The sequence below is a fragment of the Rhinolophus hipposideros genome (genome assembly GCF_964194185.1).
Source record: "Rhinolophus hipposideros genome assembly, chromosome: 5".
Lineage (NCBI taxonomy): Eukaryota > Metazoa > Chordata > Mammalia > Chiroptera > Rhinolophidae > Rhinolophus > Rhinolophus hipposideros.
The window spans coordinates 82925946-82939282 of NC_138051.1; the positions used below are offsets into that span (position 1 = coordinate 82925946).

Here is a 13337-nt window from a genome sequence, read left to right on the forward strand (position 1 = left end):
AGAAATAACTCATTGGAGGAAAATGAGAATCCAGGTTTGTGAAACTGAGGGAATTGGAAGGTAAAGTTGCCTGTAAATTTACTTGGGTGGGTCAAGTTTTGACCTTTCGTCTTTCCCCGTTTATTCTAAGGTAATTTTAATAAGCATCGGTAAGGGGAAAAAGGAATATAAATGCAATAAACATTCTTTCAGGAAAGGAATAAAGAGGATCCTTGCCATACAGATATTTTATTGAAAGTTATTATAATATCTATCTTTAGTTTTATGATTCCTAATACAGAACCAAGTCATTTCAACATGTGAATTAAAACGATGAAATACATATTTTAAAATAGGGTAGTGTGAATTATCACTTTTAATATAGGATGTGGTAAATATATAGGAGCAAGAGAATGTTTTCCTCCCCTTGAGAAAACAAAGAAAGGTCTTTAATCTGTACTGTGGAGAAATGGTGCAATCAGACCCATGTACCTTCTGAAACCATGTGTGTTCACTTCCACGGGAAATGCATCAGATGACAATGGTGAACTGTGGGGAGGGGAAGAAGGAAAGAAGTCTGATAGGACAGGATATTAAATTCATGCTCTTTATCCAAGTTTTCAAGAACACGATAATTCGAGTAGCTGCCTAACAGTCATTCTAGTATCGTGTTTCCCCGAAAATAAGACGAGGTCTTATATTAATTTTTGCTCCAAAAGATGCATTAGGGCTTATGTGCAGGGGATGTCATCCTGAAAAATCATGCTAGGGCCTATTTTCTGGTTAGGTCTTATTTTCGGAGAAACACAGTACATTCCTTCATCTTGGGCTACTCATAGGTACACAAATAAACTGCGTTTTCATACCTCTGAGCCTTTGCAAGACGGTTGCTTCCACCTAGAATCCCCCGCCTGTCCCTGAGGGCTCATGGCCCATGTCCCCTCTGCCTGGGGGCAGCTCTGCATCCCTGCTGTTTGCTCCCTTAGGCTATGCTCATCGTAGCATTCAGTTTACTATGTTGAGTTTGCCTGTTCACTTGGGTGTCCCTTCAGAGACTGTGGATTCCCAGAGCAGAGGAACGGTGCTTTATCTGTCAGTGTATCCCTTATAACTGTTACGGTGCTTGGCACATAGATGTTCAATGAATATTATTTATTAAAGTACTACAGGAGTGAACAAAACACTTTGATGAGATAGTTGTGTATCACTGATGGTGAATCTAGTAGCCCAGCCACTATCAAATTATATGGTCTGGGGGTGGTCATCCTTATTTTAGTCTTCTTTGAATGATTTATAATGCTGGTATTTGACATATGGGAACCATACTATGTAACCACTTTGAGCTTAGCCATTGGGAATTATGAGAGCTTGTGACAAACAGTCATTGTTAGGGCAAAAATATGCAGATGGCACAGAAGGCACCTTGAGGAACACACTTGAGATAACTATACAATTAGAGGAGTTTCCTAAAGCAATACTGTTACTTGAAGGAGAATGGATGGTGGGCCATTAAATATAGCAGATGTCACTATAAATGTCTACACCCTTGGTTATTATGAGTACTGAAAGAGATAATATATGTTAACTGCTTAGTACAAAGCCTACATATAGCAAGTGTTTAATAAATGGTAAATGTTATTAGCAGGCATGATTCTAGATAGTTCAGATATCTTTTTCTTCTCAAGAGTACTAACTGCACTTTTTTCCTAAGGAATTAGAAATAATTATGAAAAATGATTGTGATTTGGGGAAAACACACACACACATACACACACACACACAGCGCCTAGGGCTACTACATTTTATTTAAAAACAAAAGGCCATAGTTCTGTTCTACTCATAATAATTGTATCCTGAGTCTGCCATCTGTCTAAATCTGCAATATTACACCAGCTGTGGGAACCAATAATCAAAGAAGTGTGCCTTTTCTTCCAAGGTTCAGAGTCAGACCCTGCATTTACTTATGTTTGAGGAAGGACACAGACAAGAAAACTAAAAAGCTACTAAAAGAAAGCCTTGGGTTTTCTGAGGGTACCTTTGAATCAAACTGTTATTACTTTAGGATGTGATCCTAATCACATATCATCCCAAACCTTGGTTTGTAATTGTTGAGTCTTTGTAGATGGCAGGGACAAAAAATAGCTTAAAAAGAAAGAAGAAGAAAAGAAAAAGAAAAAAAGGGAGGGAGGGAGGGAGAGGGAGCGGGAGAGGGAGAAAGAGAGAAAGAGAGAAAGAAAGAGAGAAAGAGAGAAAGAGAGAAAGAGAGAAAGAAATCCGTAAATGCAGTATTAGTCCTGAGTCCTTTGCAAATCAAAGCTTGCTGCCCCTGGAAGAACAAGTTTTTCTGAAACTATGCAGTGCTCTGTGGCAGGCATAGCAGTGCTCTGTGGCAGGCATAGCAGTGTTGAAAGCCAGTTTCTCCAGATAAACAAACATTGGTTACAGTGTAGGGCAAGGAGAGGATTGACATGTTTGTAATTGCTTTGGGAGTTTCATTGGCTGAGGCTGTAAATGGTGGTGATGAGGTTTAAGGGAAAGAAAAGAAGAAGCTGAATTCACATACGATCCCCAGAATGTCTGGACTCAGAGCCACTGGAAACAGAGCATCTTTCAATTATTTTTTAAGCTCTTGGCATCTTCATGAGTAGATTTTTCTTGATCACTCCTCATGGCAGATGAATTGCTGGTACTTCACTCTACAGACTGAGTGAAGGAGTTTTTGCTCATATTTATTGAGCAGGCACCATATGCCAAGAACAGAGCTTCCCTTTTAACATTACATTGAAATCACATACCCAGTCAACGACAAGACTCTGTTTATCCCATTTCACAGATGAAAAACTGGAGGTTCGGAGAGGGGAAGTGACTTGCTCCCCCAGATTACCAGCAAAAAGTGCAGGGGCTGGGGTTCACAGCTGTGCTCTGAGGAGAGTCAGGCTTGCTCTTACCACACTCTGCTAGGCTGCCTCTTATTGACCTTCTTTGAGTCTAGCCGCCATTTATAGGAGCTACTGGTAAAAAGTGCTTCTGTTGCCAGGAAGCAACATTGTTTTCCATCATATTCATACGGGAGATCAGCAGACAACAAATCTCTGTGATTTGGGGTACAAGAACAGTGAACTGGGTAGAAACGGAGTGAGAACGTGGAAAAGTATGTATATTGGGTCTGCAGTGGGAGTTAGGGGCCCATTTTGGGGACAGAAGTTGAGGTGGTACTAGGAAAGGAGAGTGGGGCTATAGATAGTGTTCCCCAAACCACAGGAGAGAGAACTTGTGTAGAATTAGGAGGTAGGGGAAGCTCAGAGGAACATAGTAAATATCCTTTCAACTTCAGAGTCTAGTACTTTTCTTGAAAAATCACTTTACATCACTACTTTGGCCAATACAAAGTAAGATAAATTTTTTAGAATCAAGTTATGGATTCCACTAATATTATGTCAATGCCTTTTTTGGTTTCTATTGGACTTATGCATTGATTTCATTCATTTGCTTACTGACCTTTTTATTACCTGGACTTCCGTTCTTGAGACGAGCGCACGGGATTTTCATTAACTCACCAGGTTTCCCTCAATTCTAGGGTCCAACACTAGGTAAGCAGTATATGGGAGATTCTACAAGGTCCTTATCATCAAGTCACCAACAAATTAATTTTCAATTGATTATACTTTAGAAGTGTATTCTCAACCTCTTTTTTATTACGAACCTCTCAGGAGGTTTTTAAGACATTTTCCCCCTAATTGAGCTTATCCCATAAAATTTTAATAACATAGATATACTGTATATCCATTTAAGTACTGTGGACTTTTGGTAGATCGTAAACCCATGTGATAGCTAAGATCTGTTCCCTGCACCCAAACCAATTGTTGCTGCCTTGGGGGAGGTGTACCCCCCACAGCTAATGCATGCTTTAACCTAGTGAACAATGATTGTGGTCCTTCCAAAAATGATGTTTCCTTCTTATAATTGCCTTCTGCGTGTGTACAGTTAGCATTTATTCCCTTGCCACCTCCCTTCCCTAAATAACTGGCAGTGGATCTGCAGAGGACCCCATCACACCAAGAAGCTCCAGAGGACAGGGCTCACCATTTCTCTAACAGGAATGATGGTACGCCAGGATCCAACTGCCAGCATCAGTTGCTGGAAATGAAATGCACACTCCAGTAATGGCTACCTGAAAAAAATAAAGTATGTGTGAAAATTCTTTTCCTATTAACTTTAAGGAGGAGCAGGGGTTGACATACCTCCCTGTCACATGTAGAATAAATAGATCAATAACGCGGTTTAAGGCATCTCTCTGCCACTGTCAGTGAAGTGGAATCAATTACCTAGTGCCGTTTTTCTACTGTTCTTCACTGTGTCTGCTAATTCTAGGCCTAGCATGTCTATTTCAAAAGGGATGTTGTCTGAAAATGCTAAGTGTATGGGTTGTCATGTGTATTCATTTGCTAGGGCTGCCATAACAAAGTACCATGGACTGGGTGGCTTAAACAATGGAAATCTATTTCCTGTGGTTCCGGAATGTAGAAGTCCAAGGTTAAGGTGTCAGCGGACTTAGTTTCTTCTGAGGTCTCTCTTCATGGCTTTTTGATGGCTCTCTGCTCCCTGTGCCTTCACAGGGCATCCCTCTCAGTATCCTGATCTCCTCTTTTTATAAGGACGCTAGTCATATTGGATTAGGTTTACCCTAATGACATCATTTTAACTTCATAATCTCTTTAACCACCCTTTCTCCAAATATCAGTCGCATTCTGAGGTGTGAGAGTTAGAACATCCATATACGATTTTTTGGGGGGAGGACATAAATCAGTCCATAACATCATGTAAGAAAGAGTATACAGAAGCCTATGGGGGCCACAAATGCAGACTTTGACTAAAATGTATTTGTTCACATCCCCACTATGTTTCTTACTAGCTGTGTGTCCTTCAGCAACTCACTGAACCTCTCTGATCTTCAATTCTCTTTAAAAGTATAATATCCCTATCCCAAAGGACTATCATGTGAATTATTTCTAATTAATAATAACTATAACTCATAAATATATATACATGTCTAGCACAGCATCTGGCTTGTAATTGCTTTTCCTTTTGAATATGGATTCAGACTTCAATGCACGGGGAATTAGACCAGTAAACCAGTATATACTCTATATATTGAGTACCCTTACGCACATAGTAGGACAAAAGTTTGTTTTTCATATAAGATCTGTATTAATTAATTAAGTAATGAATTGAACAGTATTTGTTGTGCATGCAGTATGTACCAGGCACAGAAAGTGGTCTTCTCATCTATTGTGTAGCAAGGGACCTTCTTACTGCCCACACCACGGTCCCCTGTATTTCTTGCAGCAGATTCTCTGACATTGGGGAGTTTCTGTAGGATTCAACAGAAATAAAAGTTGTCTCAAGTTGAATTACTACTACTGCAGTTGAAAGCTTTTCTGCTCACCAGAAATAATCTTACCTGTGTCCAGAGACCGTTGTGTGGTACCTCTGCTGGTCCACATTACTAATTCAGCTAATTGCAGCAATTACATGAAGAAATCACTGCTAGCGAGAGAAGCCATTATGCTATTCCTGAACAGACTGGCTTCCACAACGTTCATTAATTATGCCAGCCTATAGATTCACAGCCACCAAAACATACACTTGAGAGCACACACCATATGCCTTTGAAACCCTCCCAAAGCTGCAGTGCATTTCTTTGCTGGCTTGCACTCTTTGTATTGCCCACCATTTGCAGTAGCCCTTTTCCTTCCCTCAAAAATGGAAGTTAAAGTCAGAATAGAGGCAGGCTGTACAATGTGATGGAATGAGATAGGCTAGAGCCTCGTAGAACCACTTTGGGTCCCTCAGCTTCACATAAGATCCACACAGATTGTCTGGACCCAGAGCCACCCACAGCTACACAGGAGTTAAAAATTCTCCATCCTACAGCATGCTCGCTTTAGAGAAGAGAAACAGTAACAATGATGGAGGCAGGATACAGTGATAAGTCTTTTATGCTTTTGTTCATTGGTTTCCTTATCTCTCTCTCCTCTCTCTTCCTCCTACCCCATTATTTTTTTCTTTCACATGTACAGCCAACATCAGATGACCTTGTATCATCTGCTGAATGTTCAAGCGATGATGAAGACTTTGTTGAATGTGAGCCGAGTACAGGTAGGTTAGGTCAGTCTTGTTTTGCTTGCTTTATTTTTTCATTTGCAAAAAACAATACATACATATATGTGAATATACATGTGTTTTATATATTATATTCTAGTGTGTTAATGTGTGTATCTATATATGTATAAGCATACATATATAAATATTAATATATAATCGAAAGCATCAAATCCCATGGAAGGAGTAACAAGGTCCCAAGGAAATTTAAAGTCAGATCCTTGAGAGCTAAAGAAAAATCCATGATATTTGACCTAACTTTGAGGAGTCAGACAACCAGATGAGCCACCGGTACAATAAGTGTATAGCAGCCAGTGGCCGCTATGAAACTGAAAGGGGACGGGGCCATGAAAAGGCCTATATTGCAATGACATCAAAAATGAACCCAAAGAAGAGCCATACAAGCCATTTCAACCTCATGAGTTGTTCTGAGCCTAAGTGCGAACAAAACAAAATCCAAAACCCAAAACAAACAGCAACTACACCAAAAAAAAAAAAAAGACGTTTTCCATGGGATTTCAACAGCAGTTAACATGGTATTATATTTATACTAATTTTGTTCATTGTGTGTTTAGAGAATCTGTGCAGCAATGTAGCAGGGTAAACACAAAATTAGTACTGAGCCATGCCATGTCAACGGCTGAGATGCTTCAAAATGTATCTATGCTGTGCTGAAGTTGTAAGGACTTTGGCAATTAGAAGCTTCAGTGTGTTCCCCATTTGCACCCAGATACATTTTGATGTTTTTATGGTCTTTCTTTATAGTAAGCTGTATATGATATAATGTCCAGCAAACAACTGCAGTCCCTGATTATTTCCTATCAACTTTCCCAAGTCGTCCATTTTCAAACTTGCTACAAGTTAAACATTTATATGTGTATATATAATAGAGAACAGACATCATCGAATTTCTGTGTATGTTTAATAGAATTAAAAGCTGGAGTTGGGTCAGGATCTTGTTTCTGCAAAAGCTAAGAGAAATAAATAGAATTTTCTAGTTGATTCTTTCTGTTCCTTTTTCCCCTTTTCTTAAAAAAAAAAAAGGCAAGCCATTAAACATTTTTTTTTTTTTGCTAATTCTAGAGAAATGTAAGCTTCATGAAGAACTAATATACCGAAAGTAAAAATCCTCCATTTGCTACCCCAGAAATGATTTACAATTTTTCAAATTTTGTGGGAGCCTGACTGCTTGGTGTCTTGCAAATGGCTTTGGATCCAGGAAGTTCTGTGGGTTCCTGTCCTCAGCACAACATCGGAATGTAGCAGTAATATGTAGGACCGTCTCATTTTTCAGTGTGATCTGTTCCTTTTGGACCTCAGTTGTGTGAAAGGAAAGTAACTAACTTGATTAGTCAGATTTTTTTTTTTTTAATTTTTGGGTAGTTATCTCAATAAACTAAGTGAGGTTTTTAACTCTAGAGGGTATTATGCTAAGTGAAATAAGTCAGACAGAGAAAAACAAATACCATATGGTTTCATTATATGAGGAATCTAAAAAAAAAACAAAGAAAAAAACAAAAAATGACAAAATAAATGAGTAAGCAAAACAAAATAAAAACTGACTCAGAAACAAAGACCAAAGGGACGGTTGCAGAGTGAGGGGGATGGGTCGGCGGGTGAAAAAGGTGATGGGGAATACAGTCAATGACATTGTGATAAATTTGTAGGGTGACAGAGGATTACTAGAATTAGTGGGGTGATCATACAGTAAGGCATTAAAACGTTGAATCACTGTATTATACACCTGAAACTAATATGACTAATACTGTATACCAACTATACTTAAATAAAATAGAAAAAATAAAGGGTACATTTATCCAATCTATACCAGCACTTGGGCACCAAGTTTTTATTCATTAATTAATTCATCTAGTCATTCATTCAATAAATATTGCTTAGCCTTCAGGCAGGATACAATGTATCTCTAGATTTGAGTCCTCCCTGTTCTAATAATTCTCATAAATGAACTGTCGGGGAAGATAGAATAAGGAGCTTTACTATCTACCTCTCCAACACAATTCAGTTCAACAAATATCTTTGGAGGGTCAGCTGTGTGTTAGGCATGTGCGAGGTATTAAGGATTCAAATATGAACACGTATGGCGTGATCCCCAAGACATATGTTAAATTAACTGATTTTGTGGCCAATAACTTAAGATACCTAGACTTTAATTCGGATTCCCTGTTTGTTCTTGTCTGGTTTTATTGACTTTATAGCAGTGATATCTACATCTGCCTACATACACAATAATGTTTATCAAATCTTTCAGTCCTCTTATAAAACTTGAGGCTTGACCATTCCGAAACATTACCACTCTCTTCCCCTTCTGCCTCCCCTCTCTCACCCAGTCATCTCGATAGCAACCTCCATAACAACACAGAAGGCTTTTCCAGATCTCAGATTCACAAGTTTTACAACTCCCGCGTCGGGTCATAGGTCCATATTGCCATTTGGTATTCAACATGAACAGGCCCAAACTTGAATGGCAACAAACTAAGCCCATTTGCTTTTTAGTGGCTGCACAGGTGTTTCATCTGATTCAAAGGCAGAGGACAGAAACTCAATGCCACCATGTTCTTGAGTAACATGATTACATGGAGCAGATGGGGGAAGAGGGGAGTTAAAGCAGTTTTAAAACAATCTGTTGTGTTCTGCAAGGGAGTATGGGATGGGGTCTATAAATAAACCAGGTGACAGAGTGCCCACCCTGAAGGAGCTACCGTGTAGCTCTAAGGGACTGATATTGATGGCCCTTGCCTGGGATTATTCAACTCAGCACATTTGAAGGATGAGTGTTTCTTTTATCTCAATGTAATTACTCCACAATGTATTCCTGGTAAGGAATTCCCATACAGGGAAATATGCCAGCGGCATGTTTAGTACAGGAAGGGCATAGATATCCCAACTGGTGCAAAAGTTTTGCCCCTGGGGAACTGATTAACACTGAGGAAGGTTACACAACAGAGACCTATCAAACCCTTTTAGCATTACACAGGAAGTATCTCCACATTTTCCAAAACATTACAGGTTAAAAATCAGAAACAGGGAAGCCAGTTGTTTCTAGGGCTGGGTCCTGTACTACCTGAGGCAGAGGCTCCCATTGCCCAAGCAGCAGTGGATAATGGTGACATTTACATAACTTGGACATCAATTCTTAATCCTGAGATTCTAGGTGAACGTTGAGATTAAAATTCTAGTTTTGAACACCCTAATTTGCTGCCTCAGTTTCCAGACTTTGACTCTTTCCCAGGCCTTGTGTTTGATGGAAAGACCCTAAATTTGGTTCATTATCCAGGCCTGATTCTATCTTGCTTAACAATTCTCTTCTCTCACTGTGTTAGCAAGTTTGTAATTTTCTAGCTGTCTCAATTATAAGGCATTTAACTTCTATAAGTTTTTTCCTGATTAATTTAGGCCCACTAGAAGCTCTTGCTTTTCATCAATTTGAGCAGTTTAGTATATGCTGTATTCAACAACTTATGTTTTCACGTGGGTATCAAATTTTAAGTGAAATCAGTTTTCTTATTTAATTTTCTTTAAATTAAAATGAGTTTCAAAGCTGCTGGTTTGAGTCAAAGGTAAGCAATTGCCTTTCACACCAACAGCGCCCTTTGGCATCTAAGGATCAGCCTGGTTTGGAGCTTAGTCATATCATGCTTAGGATCAACTTAAAATTTTTTGGAGTTTGGTTCGTGATAGTCTAGAAACATTGTAAATCTAATAGATCTCAAATATTCTCTGTATATTTTCACTGGAAAATATGAAAAAGAGTAAAAAAAACCAAAAAGCCCTTAAACCATGACAACAAACCACAGAGTAAAAGCTCAGTTAGCATTTGTTGACTGAATTTATATGTCTCTCAAAGTACCTCATAATATTAAATTAAAATTGGAGATTTTTCATACTTCCAACTTCAGCTCCCTTAAACAGCTAAATAAAACCTGTTGAATTATTTAAAATCTATGATTTCACATAAGTAAACATCGCCCTAACAAAATCCACGTTTCTTCAAAAAAATAATTCTCTACTTTCCCTATCTTTTCTATTCTGGGAACTAGATCATTTTATATTGAGGAACAGGTAAAATTACATTGTCTGAGCATTTGCTTTAAAAACTCAGACTTGAGCATTTAAAATATAAAATCATAATGAAGCAATCTGCATCAAATGAAAGTATTCAGAATAATATTTGAATGACTATTTAAGTAACTAAAGTTGTGTCAGGATTTTAACTTTCTTGATTTATAAACTTTGATTATGTTTCCCACAAAGGAAGTATCTATTTAATATTTCAGATTTGCAACTTTGCATATAAACCTTTTTCTTTCCAATTATACTCTATTGATATTAAATTGTGAAGTAAACTCTATTTCATCATTCTTCTTACTCTTTGGATTCAACAATAACAACAGCAACAAAATAGACAAGCTGGAGAGGAATCAAATAACTATTAGAAAATAAGATTCCTTCCTGAGACTATGGAGGCCAAATAACAATTAAGATCTTTAGATCACAAAGGTGATATGTGGTAATGAATTCTGCAACATAGAGAAATAAATGAAATTGACTTTCCATTTCTTCTCTCTTCCTCCCCGCTGCTCCTAGCTCCAGTGTCACCATCTTTGGAAATAGAAATAACATCAAAACAAATGTATTCTTAGATTAGTTTTTTACATAATTAGAAATTATCAACTTCCTGAACTTTACATGTTTTTATAGTTTCAAGATCCAAAAGTCCTGGGGACAGGGGTCACAGAGCAGAAGAAAAAATTAAAAGAAATGCCTTTTACACCTGAGAAATGGATCTGGCAATAATTAACTATATTGATTTATCTAGCCATTATCCAGGGATACATTTTTCTGGTTGTAAGTTATCCAGGTTTTTTGCCTCCACTTTTGTTAAATGCCCTTTGATCAAACACCAAGGGACAGCACTTCCACCAGAGAGCAGACAGTAAAAGGAAGTAAAGATGAAACACATTCATCTATCAATAGGACTGTGCTAAGCAACTTCTGTAATGGTTGGATTGAGGGAGATGTTTAAACCAATGGCAGTAATCTGAGATCACAAAATAATTACTATTCCCAGAGTGGTTCTCAGATGTATTTTTACTCTTCAAAAATACAGTCTTCACATTTGCACTTGGTGCTATTATTAGTTACACTAGAATACTCAACCTAATGTGGGTCAAATTTAAATTTGGCAAAACACCAATAGCCTACCCCTATTTGTATTCTCTAGGTGGAATTGGATTCTTAATCTTTATCAGTTTGAGATGCTTCAGTAAAATATTTATAATATGAAAATCTGGCACTGAATTGTTTAAAAGTTCATCAAATCATTAGAGTTTTTATTTGCTGGAACACTGTGGGACCTGCAGCTGCAATGTTAAGACAATAATACTTTTCTAATGAAGGATAAAAAGAAATAGAGTCTTGCTGTCTGGAATCCATAGATGAAAAAAAGTTAATGTGCTGAGCATTGGCCTTAAATATGATATTTATAATCTTATGTATTTATGGAAACACATTTACATTTTTATCTTTAGTGTCTCTAGCAAGCTTGAAGAATTAACAACTTTTATGTTTTTATTATAAACTGATTTTTATTTAATTTTAGAAAGATTTTTCCATATAGAAACTCATGATTTGTAAATAGAATCATGTTTAAATGTTACTAGCCAAGTGGCTATTCAGTGTATAGTAGAACAGTAAATGCCTAAATAAAATGCTATAGGAATGTGTGAGTATCACAGTATCCAGAATTATACCATGAAGACCCCAGGTCCATTTAAAAACATTTTGAATAAAGGGATAATGGAAATAATCTGAGAAATGTTTTAGCTTTGGAAAGAGGAATATAAATAGATATAAAATTCATTTATGTAATTAATCATTGTTGACTATAGACATTAGTCATTTTTACATTTGAGTTATAATATATTTCTAATATATACAAAAGCAAACAGTTATTCACATATTTAAGTCTAGGCTAAATCCTACCAGTTTTGAATTGCCTTTGTCAATCTATAAATTAATAGAGTACATTCATTGGCACATACTGTTCCACATTTAATGGTATAGTTTCTTTATTCATTAACTCACTCAGTAATAAACTGTATCACTTTTTTATAACCCAATTCTACCCCAACCCAAGCTAATTTTTAAGCTATCAGAGCATTTAAATCCCTAATGATAAAATGTTTTCAAAATTAGAGTAATAATAGAAATACAAGTATAAGAAACTATCTTAATTGGCTATTAGGCAATTGTTAGCTCAGGCATGGTGTGCACCAAATATGTGGCTCATGGATTGACCATTATCATGGATTTCATAACAAAGCAACAAATCTAACAAAAATGTTAAAAAAAAATCTATCTCCATTACTCATGATTTTTTGGTTTGTGGGGGGGGGAGGAATCAATAAGATCAATATATAAATATATACACTTTCATTTGAAAGTTTAATAAATCACTTATTTATAAAAATTTGTTTTTTCCAGTGATTACTATGTATGGACCCTGGAATATGTGCTAGGAAAATCAAAATAGGATAGAACTCCTTCCAGGAACTCATAGTCTATTAGGGGGAAATAAAAAAGGAGGGGGAAGAAAAAAAAAGGAAAGAAGGGATAGGAAGGGGAGAAACAGTGTGGACAATGAATGGAAATGCCTAGAACATGATCAGAACTCTACAGAAATGTCTCTAATTCAGCAAATAACATAGCCCATCCAAAGACGGGCAAGAAAATTCACAGGAGATGATGCTAGCCCGTGACAGAACCAAGTAACCCCAAAGAGCATTCTTCTGCATTTTAGGTTGGGGACGCAGAATTTCTGATTCATTACAACTGAAAAATTAGTACAGTTCAGTCATAAACTTTTCCTTGAATTCCATTTATACGGTATAGCCTAAGGCCAGGTTTCTTAGGCCGTAGGTGACGGATGAGCCTGTTGAAGGGAGAATTTCAAGCCAAACTCATGAGAACTTCCTGATTTCAAATGCCAGTGCAAGTGGTTGATGAGTAGTGAGCTTCATTAAGCAAGTCCCCCCTAAAAGAAAAGCTTAACGAATAAAGAGGGATTGGGTTTTAAAGAGAATTTTTTTATGGGTTTTCTTTTATTCTTTTTCTTCTGTATTTTTTTCTCCCATATGCTCCACATTATGTACTGTGTGTATATATATATGTATATT

General features: G+C 37.1%; 1 protein-coding gene across 31 annotated transcripts in view; it reads left to right on the top strand.

Annotated features, from left to right (window-relative positions):
• NRXN3 (neurexin 3) overlaps nt 1-13337 on the top strand; it is a 1519061-nt gene that overhangs the window by 1465041 nt on the left and 40683 nt on the right. For 24 of the 31 annotated variants that reach the window (XR_013993472.1, XR_013993473.1, XM_081050411.1 and 21 more), the window contains one exon: nt 6060-6138. Coding sequence is in view for 28 of the 31 variants with exons in the window: in XM_081050411.1 (XP_080906537.1) it covers nt 6060-6138 (79 nt within the window). In the remaining 3 variants the exon portion in view is untranslated. Of the gene's footprint in view, nt 1-6059; nt 6148-13337 lie in introns of all 31 variants that reach the window. The other 7 variants (XR_013993474.1, XM_081050416.1, XM_081050419.1 and 4 more) reach the window with 1 other exon arrangement.